This window comes from Plasmodium inui (genome assembly GCF_000524495.1).
Source record: "Plasmodium inui San Antonio 1 unplaced genomic scaffold supercont1.4, whole genome shotgun sequence".
NCBI lineage: Eukaryota > Apicomplexa > Aconoidasida > Haemosporida > Plasmodiidae > Plasmodium > Plasmodium inui.
Window position 1 is genome coordinate 1243841 of NW_008481838.1, and position 20697 is coordinate 1264537.

Sequence of the window (20697 nt, forward strand, 5' to 3'; positions counted from 1 at the left end):
TGACTAAGTTGTAAAATATTGTGCTATCTGTTTGTTTTCGTCTACATTGTTTAACTAAATCGGAGCAAAATTGGAAAAAAAAAAAAAAATTACATTTTTTTTTCGCCATGCTTGACAATGGGCGGTTGTTCTCTTATGGTGACACGATTTCCACACAAAGGTGTTTCAAAAAGGGGATGCACTAATCGGTGTGCACGGAGGACTGGGCGGATAAATTGGCGCCAAAAGAAGCATTTGCACACATATACATGATACACATGTGCAAAAATGCATTAACTATGCGATTAACCAAAATGAAGGAAAAACGCTTTTCTTCGGATAAGGCAGGCAAAATTCCAATGGGATCACCCATTTTGTGCAGACGAGTTACACTGTACACTCTTCAGAGTACATTTACATTAAAATATCTTGAAGGTTTTTTTTTCCTGCTGCGTCTTTGTCTCCTTCTCTTGCTTCTTAACGATGGTGAAATTTTGTTTTTTACTGAGGACGGCTCCCTTCTTGACATTTTCCAGTTCTTTTTCTTTTTTCTTGAGCTCCTTGAGAGTTGTCTCGTTAATTGTTTTTCTGTTAAATTCAATTGACTGGATAAATTTCCACAATTCTTTAAAAAAATCTTGTACTTGTATGTTGACAACTTCTTTTTCTTTATACCCTAAGTAGAGAGCAATTTCTTTGAACACATCAAAGGTTTGATTGTAAAAAGTATCTAATTCTTCAATTTTTGGTTCTACACTAAAATAAAATTCTTTGAGTGCTTCATATAATGGATCATCTGGATTCTTTTTAGCTAGATCTAACACGTTTTTAATTTTAGTAGATCCCAATTTTAGTTTCTGCAAAAGAGAATCGATTATCTGTTTGTCCGTTCTGGTGACTTTTTCGATGGATCTGAACTCTTCTATAATTTCTAAAGTGTCTGCACTCTTTTGATAGATAATTTCACAAATATATTGAAGAAGCGTTTTAACCGGCTTGGTAGTTGATCGTATATCATTTAGTTTAGGCAACGTTGTTAGTTTAAAACCAAAGGCATTTCCCCTTTGAGGATCTCCATAGTTTAATGTGTTACCAACATTTAATATGGTAAACAAAATGGTGAAAAGTTTTGTCGAATTTTTTACCGCTTCGCATGATTCTAGGATATTTTCCAGCGGAGTTAAAGTATTTTCGTAATTTTCTTTAAATGATAGAGCGAAATAATGGGACTCCAATCTCTGCTTTAGTAGGGGCACTCCCATAAGTGCGGCAACATACTGTTCTGGCTTGTCCACTAAGTTCAAGTCACCATTTGAGAGTATGTACTCCTTAACAATTTCGAATTCTTCTGCTGTGGGTACGTACTGCATTAAAACTTCTGTGTTGTCAATGGTAAGTATTTTTGGATTTAGATCCATGATAGCATCCCTTATTTCTTTGAATGTGTAATTATTAAATTTGGATAGGGCAATGGACATATTGTATTCTCTCTTCGAATCAGGCAATAGTTGAATAACTTTTGGTTTTTTAATTTTGAGTTCTCCTACTTCCGTTTTACTAACAGCTTTGGCAAATGATTTCTCTACACTTTCTTTTTCTATGGCTATCTTGGATATTAATTCCTTTTTGTCTTCAAATAACGTTCCTGGAATGTCATCTTCGAATAGGGCTTCCCAGAAGAATCTCTTGGTTTTTCCTTCATCCTTTGCTTGCTTCATTTTGGATATTTTACCCTTTCCTATAACAGGTCCTCCTTTCAATCCTTTCGGGGGTCCCTTCATAAATTTGGGTCCTCCTTTTCCTTTCGTCGCCATTTTTGGTGCTTCTTTTTTCGGCGCGGATGTCCTTTCCTTTGGTTCACTCTTTTTCTCTATTTTGTAGGCATTTTTTAGCGCATTCATATCTATTCCCTCAAGGAGGTTTATGCTAGGAACCGCCGCTTTACTAGGTGTGGAGGTGAGACCGAGTTCCTTTAACCCTTCTCCTGTTAAGAGGCGATTCTCATTTTGTACTTGATTTTTCCTTTCTTCAATGGATAAGTCGAATTCTCTATGCATTAATCCTATTTTTTTGATCGTTTCTTCTTCGACTGATGATTTTGCCAACGAAAAGGAAGTTAGGTCCAGTTGCCAGGGGACGATAGCTAGAAGAATTTTATCTTCATTTAGTAAATGAACTGTGGGGAGGGTGCCCAATGTCTCGTCTGGTTCAAATCCAATCTTGCAATATTTTACTTTTCTCAAAACATCGAATGGTAGTTTGTCATTTATGTTTTTCACTGTTCTTACTTCATATTTATCATCCACGCTTTCTTTGATGGTACTTTTGTCTTTTATAATAATTGCTTTATTTTCCATATTTTCGGGCACTATTTTTTTTACCATTAATTTTTTGGAAACACTTAGTGGGGTCATTTTCTTCGGGAATGTATTTTCCACCTTTTCTGACGTTTTATTTTTTTTTTCGTTTGGTTCGTCATCACTGGTCATTTCTCTTGAGTTTTTTTTCGTCACAGATTTGTCCTTGGCTTCTGTTTCTTTGGTGGGGGGTTCTGTGACGTTCGCTTCTTCGCTCGCTTGGTCCTTAGTGTTTGGTTCGCCAGAAGGTTCAGGCGCTTTGGAGGCTCCAGACAATTTGGACGTTTCCGACGCATCGTTCGCATCACCCGCATTACCCGGTTCACCACTGCCTGGATCTTCTTTGGTTAACTCCTTAACAAGGGGTGCTTTCCCCTTTTCTTCCAACGCGCTCCCTTCATTATTCTTAGACAGCGATTCCTTCTTCTCAATTGCACTTTTCTTGCTAAAAATCCCCTTTTTCATCATCAACATTTTTTTTAACCCCAATCCTTTCGATTTGATACCGAGCTTCGGTTTGTCCATTCCGTGTAGCGGTTCTGACACAAAAAGGCGTTTTTTTTTTCCGCTCCTTAGTTTGGCATTATTTATTAGACTTACATCCATCTCGTTTGTTTTGTCTATTGATATATCACTGAAGGGATTCCTTGGGAAAAACGTTTCCTTATCTTCTTCATTCAGAGTGGAATGTTTGCTGGGGTAGGGTTCACCACTGGACGTATTCGATTTTGCGAGTTCCTTTTTTTTCTTCTTTTTAGAGAAAAAAGAAAACAGTTTAGAAAATTTTGTTCTTTTATTGGGGTGTAGGAAGTTTGCCGTTTTTTTTTTTTTTTCTTCTTTTGCCTTCATCATATTGCTATTATGATGGCTTCCTACGTTTGAATAAAATGAGTAATCATAATTTATATCACATTCTTCGGTGACGTTATTATCACTATGCACGGCGCGTACGGTATGTAGAGTGCTATTGGATAAACTGGCGCATAATTCTGTTCCTATGACATGGTTGTGATTCGTATTTTCCCTTTTAGTGTGCTTCTTATCATCATGGGGGCGGTAACACACTATATTTCCACTGTCATTTTTCCTTGAATACGCATCAGGGCAATTGCTTAACGATATGTCTGCTTCGTTCTCAGACAGGTGTTTTTTATTTGATAATAATTTTTTCCCTTTACTTTTTTTGTACGACTTGGTTCTGGGTGTGTTATCCATTTCGTGATTTAACAAATCAGTTGGGATGTTATTCCTTTCGTTCAAAGACTCCTCCTTTGAAGGTTCCTTTTCTGTATTATTGCTTCTGTACTTGTGGGTAATCAAATTGGAATCTAGTTCTTCTATGGAGTTACTCCTCAAGTATAAATTATCTGTGAAGCTTTCTTTATCCATACCAGCTATTTCGTTCTTTTGCGTGTCTGAGGACGTTTCTTCATCTTGCTGGTATGGTTGGCTATCCTGATACATTTTATTAAAGTATCCGTTTTGATAACCCACATTTGAATGCTCTTCACCATTCTTGTATTTCATATGATCACTCTTTTCAGTTTCAGACCTATCTGCAATTTCTGTATCTTCTGCATCCTCTGCATCTATCTTTTCCTCTTTGAAAATTATTTCCTCGTAAAATTCTTCATTCTCACTGAGGACAATTTCTTCTGCTGTTTTGTTCACCCCAGTATGTTCGTTATCTTTAAGGAATCCTTTGTTCTTATTATTGGCAAATAAATTTCCCTGCACAGAGAGGGTGTTTATTTTATTATCTTCATCGTTTGGTGAGCTTCCTACTTGTCTGTTTTCCTTATGGAAAGATGAATACTCCCAAGAGTGTCCATCTTCCGTAGTTTCACTGCCATTGGATTGCCACTTGGTAGCGCTGGCCTGTGCACTTCCAAACGGATTTGCATACAGTTCGCTCTCGCTTATGTCGCTATCGGAAAATACATTTTTGTTACTTAATGAACCTTCGTGATTTAATCTAAATTTAAACAGAATGTCACTCTTGTTTACGTTTTTTATCTCGTTTATTTTGTCATTGATGTAGAATGCGCTCCTTTTACTGAGTATGTTCGGTCCTCCGGTTGGATCGTCCGTCAAATCGGCACTTTCTTTTTTACAATCCTTCTCGTATATCGTGTGTCCATTCGATTTGCCGCTACCGTTAGAGGAGAACATTTCACTAACGTTGTTCTTCTCAGAAATTAAGGGGCTCTTATTTGTGTCGCTTCGTTGTCCCGCTCGATTATTCCTATGGTTGATGCCATAACTTGATGTGCTTCCTTCCTGACTCCCTTTTTTACTTGTTAACGAATTCGCATTAGAGTACTGGCTTGACCTTTCATACGACTGGTTAACATCAAGAATTTTACCTATATCGATAATGTCTTCGTCTTCATCATTTCTCCTGTCCTTCGTGTAAAATGTCTTACCGTAATGACTCCCCTTTCTATGGCTGGCGCCTTGGTTACTACTACCTTCGGTGAAGTCACTGAAACTTTCCACATTATCGTCACTTTCGTTAAGAGAGTTGCTCTCTTCACCAATACTAGTACTTCCTTTAGAAAGCTTGGTTGACGATTTTTCCTCCTTTCTTTTGTACTTATGATATTCCTTATAGCTAAACAGCCTTCCGCTGTCATTGCCTGAGGAAGAATCATCCGAATTGGTGTGACTACTGGAGTGTGTATTTTCATAATATATTTCTCTCTTCAAATTGTCTATGTCGGGTCGTTCCATGTTGTTCATGTTACCTTGAAGATCCATTCTGATATTATGATCAATCGATGCCTTGAGGATGGGTTCCTTATTTAATCGAATTTTTCTTAACGTTTTTTCTAATTTATCGTGTTGGTTCGAATTGCTATAGCCAATTAACTTTATTTTTTCTCTAGCCTTCGGAAACAATTTGCTGAATTTGCCGGTACTCTTTAATGAATATTTTTCTTTTGAAAATAGTCCGGAGGAATGATTATTTTTGCCCTTTAGAATGTGCACTTTCTTAATTGGCACTATTTTTTTTGGTTCAGGTTTAGGATCACCAAAGATGTTAGACGTTTTTGTTACTTGTCTTTCCTCTTTAGACATCATTTTCTTCATCAGCTTGTTCAGTTCATCCACTTCGCTTCTGCCACTGCTCCTTGACTGGTCCTGGGTCTGCTTCATGGTTTCCCGGCGCGATTCTCTGCCTGATTCCTTCTTTGATTCCTTTTTGTCGCTCCCTACGTAGATGTCCTCGTTATCCTTATGGTCATCATCCTCTTTGTCACCCTTTTGACCATCCCTTCTATAGTCCTTTTTTACTTCGCTCTTTTCTCCGCCGTTTTCTACTTTTTTCCCTTTCACGAGATGCTTGGACTTGCTTCTGTCCCGCGTTTCATCCGGCGTAGCGTCCCCCTGTCTACTCGCCGCATCACCATTTGTGCTACTTTTCCTTCCCCTGATTTTTTTCGGCGTAATTTGGAAAGAGCCATTTTTGGCCCTGAATCCGAATGGTTTCATGCTTCCAATTTTGTTCTCCCCATATTTCGTAGAATAATCTAAATTGTTATTACTTGCATTCAAGTTTAAACCGTTTGTCTTATCGGGTCGAAAGAATTTCTTGTTGAGAAGTTTCTTATTTAACATGTCTAAATTGTCGAAGGAGTACAAATTGTTAGCCTGATTGTATCTGTGAAAATAGTATGGGTCTCCCAAAATGAGGCAGTGATATATGGCAGGGTTTGGCACAAGCAAAGGGTTGTTGTAAAAACCAAGCATAACTTCATTATTTTCATCTAAAATGGATATGAACATATTAAATTCGTTGTCTAGATGTTCATATTTGTTAATTATTTTTCCCTTGGAATCTACAAATGGTTCTTTAATGTTCCATTCGCTAAGCAGAACTTTAGCGTCATCGTTGCAAATCATAATCGGTTGATCGTTTTCCAGTTTCACGTATCCTCTTTCTATTAGGGGTATATTAACTATGGGTAGAATTTTCCTCTTGTTAATAATGGCATTTTGAAAATCCTTGCACTGGGCATATTTCATCAAATTGTTGTCAACTAACTTGGTTTCAACAAAGGGTAATATATAAGTAGACGGAATTAGGGTACTCTCCCATGAGTCCGCATATAACGACTTAATTCTGTTAATGGAGGAAATAGTAAAAAACGAGCTTTTAAAAATTTCGAATTGTTTATTTGATTGCATGTGTTTATATGCATCAATACTAGAGTAGTTTAAATCATTATATTTTAATTTTCCTTCCATTGATATAAACGTTTTTTTATTACTGAAATTTTTAGAGGGCATGTTTCTCGTGTTGATTATCACTCGTTCATTCATTAGATCCTCAATCAGGTTGGGGGCCAGGCATGACACTTTGGACATATTCTGCAATTTGCTGTTAAAACCCTTCCACTTTTTTTCCATTTCATTGTCTCCCCTGAGTTTGTCATTCATACTTGCTAAGCAATTTTCCACATGGGGGAATGATACCTTTTTTTCACCCTTGGTGTTTTCTTTGATAATATCCTTCTGTAATTCTTCAATTAATTTGAAAACAACTTTCGTGTTCATATCATCTGGGCCGTAGTAACTTTTGTAAAATGAATAAACCTCCTTGTACAGCTGTAGGGACATCCTGAAGTTGTTTAGTTGTTGCATGATAATGGCGAAGGAAAGTAGAATGTCCTGCACTTGGATAGTTTGTCTTGTTTTATGGATCCTCATTCTCATATCAACTGCGATTAGATACTTGTGTAGGGATTCCACGGCGTTTCCTGATAATCGAAGCAGTAGCCCCCAGTTACAGTAACAGTCAGCAATTACTTCATTTGGATTTTCGGAATTGTAATCACCAAAGAATTTTTTTCTTATTTCGAGAATCTGTTCACAAAGGGGTAAAGCTTTGGAGTAGTCCCTAATTTTTATATAGTAGGAGCAAACATCATTTAGAGCATCGCTATAATTTAGACTATCCGCCTTGAAACATTTTTCTATCAGAAGGAGGTATTTCAAGTAATAGCTTTCTGCTTCCTCATTTTGTTTATATAAACTTAATAGATCTGCAACAATGTAGAGTATGTTTGACAAAACCTCCGTTCCACAGAGAATAACTGGTTCTTGATAGTTGGAATCTAAATTTTTGGCCCTGCTGGCACTGTTGACCTGTTCCACCTTCTTCTGTTGCTCGTCATCAAGAACCCCCTTTTTGTGTATGTAAAAGAGAGTATTATCAATTAGGAATTTTAATTCATGTAAATATTTTTTTCCTTCGGAAAATTTTTCCACTAATGCATAGCACTTGCAAATTAAAATTAACTCTGTGCTCATGTCTCCCGTGATGTAGAAGCCAAAGTATTTGGAATAATATTTTTTTGCTATCATGTATGAGTGAATAGATTGTATCAAACAATCTGTGTACTTCTTTTCATGATAGTTGTTAATGGCAAACAGTCTTAAATCATTTCTTATGTCCTGAACTTCCGTGTAACTAATTGAATAATTGAAGTTTTCCATGTTGTGCAGGATGAAAACAGCTTCTTTGACTTTTATTTCTTCGTCATTCATTCTTAGTGAGTCCTCAAAGTCTATGTTTCTTATTTTTGTGGAATTTCCATTTTTCCCATTCGTTAATTTCAAATCGATTTTTGTAATCATGCTTAGCGCGTCTACATTTTTGTCCGTTTCGATATCGTTAATTGTTGCCATTGCAATTTTTTTATTTTCCATTTTGTATTTTTGCGCTTAAGAAGGGGGGGAAGTTGCGAAAAGGGTAATCAATCAAAAGGGGTGAATTGTTTTATATCGTCGTTAAAACGACGGTGTAATCAGGCAAACAAATTGAACATCATGAAGAAGGAAGTGACATATACGTACGTGCGCATGCGCTTTATTTTTTATCATACAGAAAAAGCTGCCTATGGATTATAGTGTATCGGTTGGCGCGGAAAACGAATCAACTTCAGACCTCACGTAATGAGGGGAAAATTCAAAAAATTAAACAAAAATGTGCAGAAATGAAAGATACATAGGAAGGTATTTTTTTAATGTGCAAATGTGTACGTTAATGTTTACACAACTACACATAACTCATTTATGGACACAATTAAAATTGCGCAAATTAGGGAAAAAGTGGGATTGTCTAAAAAGTGGGTGTATAAAGGATAAATGATATATGGTAAATGCAGAAGTTATAAAATGGCAAATGTGTTTAAAAAAAAAAAAAAAAGATTCAAAACGCCGAGTTCAAATAAATTTTTTGCAACAAAAATTGAAGTGTTTACTTTTGCTACCACATTGTTCGCTGCAAAAAAAAAAAAGAAAAAATTTTTTTTGTGCAAAAAGGGAGATATTGTTATTTTTGGCGAAAGTTGCAGTTTTGTGTTGTATTGAAGTGAGCGCAGTTAACTGCTTAAATTAATCATGCAACTTCAAGTGCGCAGGGTGGGATATGGCCTGCCATTATATGCACATTAATATGTAAATCCTATTATAGCATTTCCGTCATACGCGTAATAAAAAAAAAAAAAAAAATAAAAAAAAAAAGCCTTGCGCGTAAATAACAATGGGTTTAACTACCAAATCGCATATTCTTCATTCTTACGTTAACACGAAATTCATTTAAAATGAGAACAATTTCAACTATTTTGTTTTTAGTTTAACACGATAATGTTAATCTTTTTCAAATCATGCAGCGCTATTTTTTTTTTTCAAATTTACAAAATCTTGAAGCCCCATTTAGCATAAAAAGTTCCTTCATTTCCCTCAGTTCATTTTGCGGCAGCGTGTATACATAACTTCATTTTGCTACATTTTTCGTTTTCTTCCCCTTCTGCATCATGAAAAGGTTCCCATTTTTCTTCAACGATATCGGTGGTAAATTAATTGAAGAGAAAATAAAATCTTTTTTGTTAAGAAGCGAAACATTTCACAGGTTTGCGATCAAAACGTATGAAATATACAATGAGGTGAGGAGTAAGTTTAACGATTTCACCAGGAAATGATCCATCAGCGTCTTTGCCCATGGCAAGGGTGAAGCATGTGCATAATATACACTTCGCATGAATAAGTTGTATACCAACCACGTATGTGTAACGTACCTCAGAAGCGACCCACACGCAGGGGACACATCTATACCCTCCACGCATTTGGCGCAACCCCTAATTTCTGCTTCCGAGTCGACATAATAGAATGCCTTTTTTAAATAATGCGCTGAATGTAAAAGGACTAATTCTCAAGTTGAACAGCACCCTTTTTATGCGCACACGGGGTGTTTGCGAACTGCATATAGAATGTGTCCGGCCCGCGTTTTTTGAATCACGCCATGTAAGGATAACGTGTGCCAATAGACTGTTTAGGAAAGAGCGCAGAAAGAAGCTATCGCCATTTTGGAGAAGCGGAAAATATCGCTATGTCGTGAAGGGAAAAAAGGTACACAATGTTACATCGAGGAAGAGGATATCCCCGTTTGGAGGGAGGTCCCGAAACAAATTCCCTCTATACGAGGTTGAAATAGACCTGTTAAATGAGGAATTAAAAAGTGTGGAAAAAAAAATTAATGAAAAAAGGATAGTGACAAATGAAGATAAGGAAATTTCCATAGCGCATTTTAAATACCCAAGTCAGAAACTTTATAAAGCAAATGAAGAAGAAATAAATTTAATTAAAAGAAGTGAAGGACAATATTATTTACCCTTAGAATGTGAAAACAGCACAATTATAAGGCTTATCGATATAAAGAACAAAGTATCTTCCCCCATCTTTCGATGTGTTCGTAATAGCAAATTCGGATTGAGAAAAAATGAAAGACTCTTTTTTTTTTTCTATTCGTCTTTTATTTGTTCCTTCTGTTTTTTCATGGGTGTTTGGCAATACAAAAAAATGGGGAAGAAGAAATTTCTAATTGATTACATTATGCACAATTTGAGCCAACCAGTCATAAACATTACTGACTCCGGTTTCCCATGGTTTGATGATTTCTTAGCTGTTAAAAAGAATTACGAAATTTTGCAGCGACACGAAAGGGAAGGCGATTTACTCAGGAATTTTAACTTGCTGAATATAGTTCCCATGGCACTATCATTTTATAAAAGGATAAAAGGACACCCAGATGAGCTGTTTACAGAAGGGAGTAAGTCAATCTGTTGTAACAAAAGCACAGAGGATATCCCAAAAAAGGACGAACAAGAGAAGGATCTACAACCATTAAAATGTGATTTTGCGCATGAAGAGGGAAACAGATTAATCGTCGATTTGGAGAATGCTCATAGTGTACATCATTGGGTGAGTCGAATAAGAAACGAAAACTTCGTAACCCAGTTTTGCAGAAAAGTTTTTCCAAAAGGTGTAACAGAAGAAGAATTGAAAAAACTTATAATTGAAAAGTACAAATATAGGAAAGTGCAGCTAACTGGAGTACTGGACACAACTAACGAATTTTTTGTAGGACCCAAAATGTATGAATATGATAAAAAGAAAAAATATTATTACGTAATTTGTCCCATATTTTTAAAAAATGGAAAGTGTATACTAGTAAATAGGGGATTAATATCTGAAGACATGTTAGAAGAAAAACAGAAAGAAATTCCAAAAGTAGTGACAATTAGGGGTGTATTAGATCCTGGTGAACTGTACGAATGTTCGTTTAGAAAATTAAAAATCCTTTCCAACAAAAATGTGTACAGCAATTATCTCTACTATTATGACATTGCGGAAATTTGTCACTACGCAAATGTTGCACATTTCGAAGGCTCCTCTTTTTTCATTGCCAATATATATGATATAATTGTTCACGAAGATTATAATAGTGATTTAATAAAGGATCATTATTCCAATTGCGGTAAGGAGGGCACCAAATTGCTGAACTCTCATTTGAACAAAGTAAATGGCATTACGTTAGATGACATGGATCGGGAGAGTCAAGAAAGGATAAAGCGTCTTTTGAAAAAGGGTCCTAGTTGCGGAGGTGGCACAAATGATAAGAAGGAAACGAGTATGTCCCCTCGAAATGGAAAACCTTTTCGATACGATGAACATCTTATACATAAAAGGAAAAGGGAGTATTTCAAATTTTACGCGGATGAGACAACACATTTTAATTATGCTTGTCAGTGGTTTCTTTTCTCTTTTGTCTTTTCAACAATCTCTATGTTTAAGTTTTTGCAGTTCAAGAAGTGGGTTTTTTGAAATTTTCCTCGGAAAGGGCAATTATGTTAGGAGTACAATTATCTCCTTACATGTACACCTCCCTCTACATAAGAAGTATTTTTTTTTTTTGCCTTCATTTTGGGGTGTTATCCCCAATAATTAATTATCGCACCGTTGGACGTAGTTCATACGGAGGATAGATGTGATCACTACTGGTCACCGTCCGTTCTCCGTTTACCATGTACACCTTTTGTTTTTGTTTTTTTTTTTTTTTTTGATTCCAATGAGCAAACCATTTGGTATAAGAAATTTTGCGCATTTCGCAACCCTTTTCAAAGGAATTAACTAATGTTACCCTATGCATTTGTACCATGTTTTACGTTTCCGTGTTTTGCTGATACCTTTAGTAGAAAAAAGTATCAGTATTTTAACATATGTTACAGTAGTTATGTTTTTCTCCTTTTGGGGAAGAACATGTTAGGACCAAATAGCAAAAAAAAAAAACCTATTATACAGGCAAAGGAAATCATAATTAACATGAAAGCTTGTTAATAGAAAGGTTAGCATCCATAACATTTGGACATCCTTTTTAAGGATCAGTTCCAAGACGCTATATTTATAAAACAAAATAATATGACTAAAAGGGACAATCCGGAAGGTACCTGATCTGGAGGCCCCCCAAAAAAAAAAGAAAGTAACATATAATGTACACATTTTATGCGGTAAAGGAATAATGATGGACGGGAAAAATAAATCCATTCCCCTTCGATTGACAAGAAAATTCATCATTATTCTCTCTATACGTTTAAGCCTCTATAGTCTTGAATGCTCAAAAATTGGCATAGCTCCTTTGCAAAATAAAAAGGGGGCGAAGCTGGGACTAAAAGATGAAGAAATACACACTTTTATGTGACTCTTCTAGAGGCCTGCACTTCACCTCATTTTGCACGTCTATTCGTTGCAGTTTTATTATTGTCTCCTTGATCAGCATGCGTTCTATCAAATCATTCCACGACAATGGGAGCAGCCGAGTCACCAGGTAAGTGATCATTCGGGTGGTACAATATATTATATCTCCTTCTCACATTAATGATATAAACAGGCTCAACGTTTACCAATAGGCGAAAGAGAAGGCGGAATAAATTTTGTTGCATTTTTCATTTATCCTAACTTCTATGCGATTCAGGACCCTTGGAGAGATTCCTTTTACAGGCTTTTGCATCTACTTTTGTGTGCGCATATTTCTTCTCATAAGAGTTTCTGTCCTTTTGGAATAACCTTTTTGATAAAAAATCGTTAAAGACCTTATCTTGCATCTTCCAGAGGGTCGTTTTTTTTTTCTTTACTTGCATTTTTCCTTTCTCCTTCCCTAATATTCTTATCGAATTGTCCCCTATTTATAAAAATAGAGTTTTTTTCTTTGTTGTAAGTCCTTTTGGACAAGTGCATTTCGGTGCCAATTTTATCTTGTGTGTCTGTTTCGTTGCGCAACGAGGTTTTATTGCTGTGTGGTTTGTTCTCTTCTAAATTTATTTCTCTTCTTCTTAAAGTTCGGAAAAGGCTTTTCTTCTGTCTCTGTTTTGTGCGTGTTCTATGCACACATATATTCCTCATATTTGATTGATGCTTAACGGGGGCGACATAGGGCTTATGAAATAATCCGAAAGTTAAATTCATTCTTTTTCCAATGGTCTTAAAACCATGTACTAGTCTCTTTGATTCATTACGTTTACGAAATTTTAAGAGGAACATCTGAATATTTTTGTCTACCTTATTTTGCATTTTGCCCGATGAACCATTTGGGAGGTCATTAATCAATTCTTTTGGGGGGGTTTCATATTTGTTTTTCTGCATAACATTTTTTGAATACAAAACTGGTTTTCTGCTGCTATAGTTTATTCTTTTTCTCATCCTCCTGTCATTGAACATTTTAGAATTATTTCCCTTTAAGGCGAATTCTGTATTGTTATCTTGAGGTTGATTGCTTTGAGGGGGGGTACTCTGCATGGGTTCAGTATCTCTTCCTATATTTGGGTATATCTTTTTTTTCACTATGTTGAACATATGAAAGAAAAAGCTATTTTCTTTTACGGGTGCATTACGATCTGTTGTCTCCTTCTCTATTATTTTTTTCTTATTCCTTATTTTGACCACCTTTGGATGTACTTTCAGTATAGATAAACGCTTAAAATTGTTTTTTACCATTGTTGTTATGAGGTTTCTCAGGTAGTCATTATCTATGGGGAATTCACAATAATGTTCGATGCACATGTATTTTTTCTTGTTGTTTCTTTTGAGAAAAACTCTGTTAGAATATACGTTACTGGATCCACTTTTTCCGTTGCTTGTAGTGTCTGTCTTGTGTTTATGGAGATACCTATCGTTCGAGTTGATGTTCCAATCTTTGAATTTTGTATTATTTTCTCGGGAACATAACAGCACGATGTACATTGTTCTTCTGCACTTGCGCGCTATATGGAGTTTTTTCTTATGGTTGACAAATTCGTCTACATTCTTAAAGCGTGCAAAATTTTCTATGACCAAGTTACGAGGATTAATCAATATCAACTTGCTCAAAATTATTTCGCACTTCACTAATTGTAGGAAAATAAAATCATATCCCTCTACATTGTTATGAATAGAAAACAAATCTGACAGTTTTATATGTAGGCATAACTGGTCATCCGGGGGTGGTGTCACGCTGTTGGATAATTTTTGGTTCTTCATGTACCCGTCGAGTTGTTTCACGTTGTGGCTGTTCTTGTTCCTGTTCCTGTTGTTCTTCTTCTGGTATGCCGAATTATATTGCGTAAGGAAGTGTAAAAAGCTCGAAGGAATAACGTCTCTAATCTTGGGGATGTCATTTATTATACAGTCTATGTGCATTTTGTATTTATCCCCAAAATGGTCATCAAAGGACGAACTGAATTCAAAAAATAGAGAGAACATTTCTGAGCTGTACGTGGATAATTTTATTCTTCGAATAATTTCTTTTTCTTCCCCTTCTTGAGTACACTTCTTGTTTGTCTTTATCGGATGGTGAATGTTATTATCAGTTTGGTTGTCTGCCTCTTTGCCGCTTTCTTCATGTATTGCCTGCCTTTCGTCGCTTCCATTATGTTCATCCTTTTTGCGATTGTTTTTACCCCTGTCTACTTCTTGTATTACTTCATGACTATAATTTTCGGTCTGTCCCTGTGTAGATTTTTCATCCAATTTTTTCTCCTCGCTTGACAGTGCATATCTGGAATTCGTAAACATACTCGTTAGACCTCTTTTTTCGTAAAATTCCCTTTTTACCATCCTCAATTTGTACATGCAGAAGGATAATATGAAAAGAATAAAATCACAAGTAACTTCACTCGTTTGATTTTTCATTTTTATTAATCGCATCCATAAGTATAGCAAGCAGAACACATTGTCGAATTTGCTGAAGCTAAGGTTAAGGAAAAATAAAGATGGCCACGTGTCGCTGACTGCCGTATCGACATAATAACTGACGTACGGGAAAAAATATTGAAACAGAAGGCGAAATAATTTCCCATTAGTGTTACATATTTGCATAGTTATGTTTGATAAGGCGGAACTGATCGTGTCCGCCTGTGTTCTTGCATTAATTCGTGGAGTTCTATACATGAAACTATTTTGTAGGTACAAATAGGGGGCATAGTAATGTAGCAACTTATCAAAGACGCAGAGAATTTCGTAGGGTTGAAGGTTTAAATAAAAGAGACTTATAATCATATCGTGCATGCCTTGAAAATATTTTATTCTGTACAAATAGCAAAACAACATGATGCATTTCACCGATTCAACTTGGATGTATTGTACTCTATTTTCAGAAAGATTCGTATTTTGCAGCCATAGGTTTCTTTTAATGTCTTCGTACAAAATGTTTTTCTCTTCGTCGTTCTCATCAGCGTCTTCGTCGGTGTCGTCAGTGCTGTGGTTAATGCTCTGGTCAATGAGGTGCTTCTTATTCTTTCCATCCGATACTTCACAATGTTTATCTTCAGTTTCGGTATCTTTTTCTTTCACCTTTTCAGTTTCTCTGTTTGGGAGAATTTTGTCGTTATCGAGAGTTGCACCGCCCTGTTCCTTTTCGCGTAACATGTTAGAGCCACTAGCTTTATTGCCTTCGATTTGGTTATCTATTTTTTCATTTAATGGCTTATTAGTGGTATTTCCTGTGCTCTGTATGTTACTACTGCTCTGGTGAACTTCTTTGTCTTGGTGTTCTGTCGGGTTAAAAATTTGCTTCACCTTTTCTTCAAAGTGTTCTCTATGCGGGTGACTCTCTGTTCTGTCCTTTTTAAAGCCGTTACTACTGCAGGCGCTAATTTCGTTCTTTTCTTCATTTGATGCCCCGTTTTGTCGCTCATTTTGTGGTCCATTTCCTGTTTCCTTGCTAACTGTTCCCTTATCATAGTCGAATGAGTGATACAGGAAGTTAATGTAGCGTAGTCGATTTTCTTTGATATGTAATTGCTTAAATAACTCATTCTTGTTTATTTCTATGCAGAGAGGATTATAGCCTGCTATTGTTTCACTGCTTGTCACTTTGTTCGAATCTATATGTGCAATTTCCTGGTTAACGTTGTCATCATTCAGCATTTGAGTAGGGTCAGATATGTTCTTTTCATTGAATTCAGCTTTAACAATAGCGTAACAATTTTGGGTTATGCCATCATTCCCCCCCGGAGTGTCCGTGCCTTTACGAGTTGTACTTTCTCTTATGTCATCATTTTTACTTACACGCTGGTCGCTGCTGCTTTTATCATCATTTTCGGGGGTGATACGGCCAATTGGTATGTTCATTTCAGATAGGTTTCTCTTACTTCCTTTGCACTTTCCACAATCCCTTTCACTGTCTTTTTCATTTTTATTCAGTTCTCCATTTGTTTCATTTCCATCAAGAATCGCTTCATTTAAAGTTTCACCTATGCATCCATTATGTCCGCTTTTAGCCTGTACAGCTTGTTCGCATTCATTTGAATCTTTTTCCTGTTTACACTCTTGGGTGTTGTCCTCATTGTGTATATTTCCTTTTTCCATTTCGTTCCCTTTTGGTTCCTCGCCATTACCCTTTGGTTCGATTTGAGTTTCCGGTTTATACGTTAAATCTGCGTCTTCTCTGTCTTCATGCCTATTCGGAGATTTCTCCTGCTCAGTTTCGTAACGCTCTAGTTTTCCTTCATCCTCAACATACACACAATCGTTGTTGTTGGTTCTTATAGCGCTTTGATCCTGGATGGTGTAACCATTTCGTGTTGGTTCCTTTTTATCCTCTTCTTTATTTGCTTGTTCTGTACATTGTGTTTCGAATAGGGCGCGAATATATTTCAGCGTTAATCCTTCCTCCTCTGTTTCAATTTTGTCATTTAAGATGGCACCTCTGTTTCTGTCATTTTTCTGCTTAAAATTCGTAGCACTTACTTCTTCTTTTGTGTCATCTTCCGTGTGGCTATTGAAATGTTCGACATCGCCTTGGCTAGTTAAGGATCTTGATTTGTCGATCTCACCCTTCTTAATATCATCGTTGAAGGTCCTTTTTTGGTCCGTTCCGCTGATTTCGCTCTTTGTTTCTTCATCTTCTGGGGTGCTATATTTATCTTCAGAGACATTTTTCAGGCATTCCCCTTGTACGCTTTCCTCTTTTTTTTCTCTTCCTCCTTCTTCCTCCTTCTTTGTGGTCATCTGTCCCTCGTGTTGTAGATCTACGCTTTTCCTTTTTCTGTCCTCATCCATGGTACCGCTTTCGATGCTCGCATATTCGTTTCCCCCATTGGTATGATAGCCTTGTGCAGAAGAGTATCCTTTTTGAATGGCCATTTCAACATCTTGTTCGCTTTCCCCCAGTTCATATTCGTATAGATCTTCATGGTCCATATTATCCTCTTTCAAAAATTTGTTTATTGTACTTTCAGACGTGCCATGGTTATGAATGCTGCCTGATTTCCGTAGTGAGTGTGATTCCTCGCAGCCCCTTCTTGCACAACTTTTTAAAGCCGTCTCATTATCTGTGTTACTATTATATATGTCGTAAAAATTTTCCGAATTAATAGGCACGTAGAGCTGTTTTTTTTTTTTTTCTTCTTTATCACTGCCTTTGCATGTTCCATTTTTCTTGTTGAGGCATTCTTCTTCCTTTTTTTCCTTCTCAAAAATGGATGGATTAACGCCCTGTTGTTCTATTTCGTGTGGGCCATTTTTTTCATCCAAATTCTGCGTGTCTAGAATATTTCTAGGGGAGAATTCATCCGTTTCCATATTCCCCTTTTTGCTATATTCGCTGTAATTTCCATCTTTGCTAAGATTCTGGGCGAATTCTGGTGATATTGGGGATAATTTTTCTGCTTCATTTTCATGATCGCCATTTTTTTCTTTTAATCCTGCCTTTTTTTCACGCAGTTGTTTGTGCATCTGTCCCTGCCCATGAATCCCTTGGTCGCAACCTCCTACGTCAGTACTCAAACAGGATGTGGAATTATCTTCCTTGTGCTTCTCCATGTGTGCGATATTATGTCCAACCTGTGCAGTATCACTATCTACATCATGATCCGTATGATCTCGTTTTCCGTGTGATTTATCTTTCCCCTCCCGTTTAGGTTTTTCCATCCCCTGGTTGCTCATCGTGTCGTCCATATCTGAATTAAATAATTTATCAACATGCATACATTGTTCATCATGCAAATCCTCTTTTAAAAAACAACTAAGGAATTCACCTTCATTGGAAATTTCTCCTTTATGGTTAAAATTTGTATTCTGTTGTTTTTGTCCTTTTTCTGTTTTTAAAAAATTCCTATAACGGTCAGTTAACAATGCGTTTGTGTAATTAGGTTCTTTCTTACCTGATGTATCTTGAATAATATTTTTATGATTTATAAATTTTTTCTTTTTTAATGTGAAATTTAGGGGAATATTAATTATGTGTGCACTGACTTTTTTAATTTCTTGTTTTTCACAACCCCCGTCGCATGTTTCTAGTGGTTTACTTTTCACAACACCGTTTTTTTCACCCATATTGCTATGTGTGCGTCTTTCACTGCTATTATATTTGCTAAAAGGATAATGTGGATGATGTTTTTCATCATAATTATTTTGAGCAAATAAAAATGCAGTTTGTTCATTCGTTTTATCCCTGAATTCCTTTTCAAAGTCTGCGTAATTTTCGTACAGCTTTGATTTCGTGTTTTTGCCATCTACAGATTTTTTAAAATAATTATTGTTTGTGGATTTATTATTTTTAACCGCTTTGCTGTTTCTGCTCATATCAAATGAGTGTCTCAATCTGAAATTATTAATGAATGGGTTTGTCTTTCCGGCAGGATTATTCTTCGGGCCGTCATTAAATTTTTGTAAATTTTGAAGATACTGTTTATTGTCCATATACTCATTCATGAATTGGATAACTGAAAGGTTCCAGTTCGCACTTTTATTATAAATTGTCTCGTTGGTCCTCTTTAAGTCCTCAGCTTTGTTGTTTTTTTGGTTCTTGCTTTTTTCCCCCTCTATGTGGTTACTTAAATAATATGAAAGGTTGATGTATTCCATCTGTTGATTCACGCCATAGGTGAGGTGGCGTTTTTGGGTGGAGTTACTTTTTTGGAAAGCATTACGCTCAGAGGGGTTGTTTCCCATTTTAACGTTGGCATAATTACGACTGTAACATTCAGAATCGTTATTCAAATGAGGGGTGTTTACATTTTTTAATTTTTCAGAATGATTCATATGGGGGAAGTGAAGTGGAAATTCTGTTTTAGCGTTAAATATGGCAGTGTGTTTTGTACTCAACGAAATGATTCCACAGGGAATGACAGTTGGTTTGCATTTAATTTGATTACTTCGGGGGAAATTAGAATTGATATCTTTTCCATTCTCTTTCGCTACCTCATTTAGACATTTTTTAATTGAATTCTGGGGGCTATCATGAAAGGAGTTGATCTTGTAGTGGTTAACCTTTTTGTCATTTGTTCCTACTTCCCTATCGCATGTACTTGCGCTGTCTAATCTATTGTGATAAAAATCTTTAAACTTCATGTTGTTGTTACTATCAGTTGTGCCTTTAGTGTTGTCCCGTGTAGTATTTTTCTCGAAAAAGTTACTGTGTTCGAAGGTGCCGATTCGGTGTTCATCCCTTTCATTGGTGTGGCTGTGAATGTTTCTTCTAAACTTCTGCGTAATTCTTATTTTGCTAACTTTGTCGAGAGATTTGTTTAGATTTATTCCATATTTCGTTGCACTGTTATTCCTTGCAAATTTGTTTTTCACATTTAGGTGGGCTTTTTTTACGCTGAAAATATTACTCTCATATTTGTCTTTCGTTATTTTCTGCTTTCCCATATGTGTTACTCCTGTGAAAGGGTTCTTATGGATGCTATAGTTGCTGTGGCTGCTGTGCTTACTGTAGTATGTTCTGGAATCGCATAAGAAGGGTCTATTATCCGAGAATGAATTCGCATGAGAGTGATTACTATTTGGAAAAATGTCAATTTCACCGTGTGAGATTGTATAGGTCGCATCGTTTTTACCTATCCCATTAGCAGGGCTCATTTTTTGGTAGTTTTCAGGTCCTGTGTCCAGGTTTAAATTAAATTCTGATGTTTTGACTCTTTTTAAATCTTGGACGCTTTTCTTATAGTTCCGTAAAATGTTGCTATTATTGTGGCTGTCCATGTTGTCAGCTGAGGGAAATGGTTTTACCAGTTAACTAAACTGCATTAGTTGTTGCAACTGTGTTAGCCGCGTTAGCCATGTTAATAGTGTCAGTTTCGCCCTTCTTTCCAAGTGCGAGGGCGAAACGAAAGGGCCAAGGGATGGCAACACATATGCGTGAGTTATTTCGTATGTCTCATGTGTGGATGCCTTTGTGATTTAACTGCAAGTGTCGTTATTTTTGTTTTCCTCTTGTGCGAAATGTACTTTGAGACAGTCGCTGTTTTTACACGCACGCGTACGTCGTAGTAAGGAAAAAAATCGTCTTTTATTCAGCACACGTGCTATTCTTCAATTGTAACAGACGCATGGGGTGTTTTTTCAACGAATTGTGGTAAGCGCGAAAAGGGACTGTTAAATTGTTTTCAAAAGGAAAAAAATGCGCCAAATGGAAATTAAGTTAAAAAACAATTTAAAGTCGCACAGTTCTTTGTTACACAAAGTTGTCTATTTAGCAGAACAATGTTTCCTCACATGATGTTTTTATTTACCGTTTTGTCCATATATTTACTGT

At 36.3% G+C, this 20697-nt stretch overlaps 3 protein-coding genes across 3 annotated transcripts; 1 reads left to right on the plus strand and 2 right to left on the minus strand.

The window, feature by feature from the left end:
- Positions 1-398: 398 nt before the first annotated feature.
- On the minus strand, positions 399-8051 carry C922_01451 (hypothetical protein; the record flags this gene model as incomplete). The annotated part of the gene is made up of 1 exon (XM_008817054.1): positions 399-8051. The coding sequence occupies one exon, from the start codon at positions 8049-8051 to the stop codon at positions 399-401; it is 7653 nt and encodes a 2550-aa protein (XP_008815276.1).
- Positions 8052-9512: 1461 nt separating this feature from the next.
- C922_01452 (hypothetical protein) lies at positions 9513-11507 on the plus strand (the record flags this gene model as incomplete). Its single annotated transcript, XM_008817055.1, has 1 exon — positions 9513-11507. One exon carries the CDS (start codon positions 9513-9515, stop codon positions 11505-11507), a length of 1995 nt encoding a protein of 664 aa, XP_008815277.1.
- A 1266-nt stretch (positions 11508-12773) lies between these two features.
- Positions 12774-20144, minus strand: C922_01453 (hypothetical protein; the record flags this gene model as incomplete). Its single annotated transcript, XM_008817056.1, has 1 exon — positions 12774-20144. One exon carries the CDS (start codon positions 20142-20144, stop codon positions 12774-12776), a length of 7371 nt encoding a protein of 2456 aa, XP_008815278.1.
- Between the last annotated feature and the right edge of the window lie 553 nt (positions 20145-20697).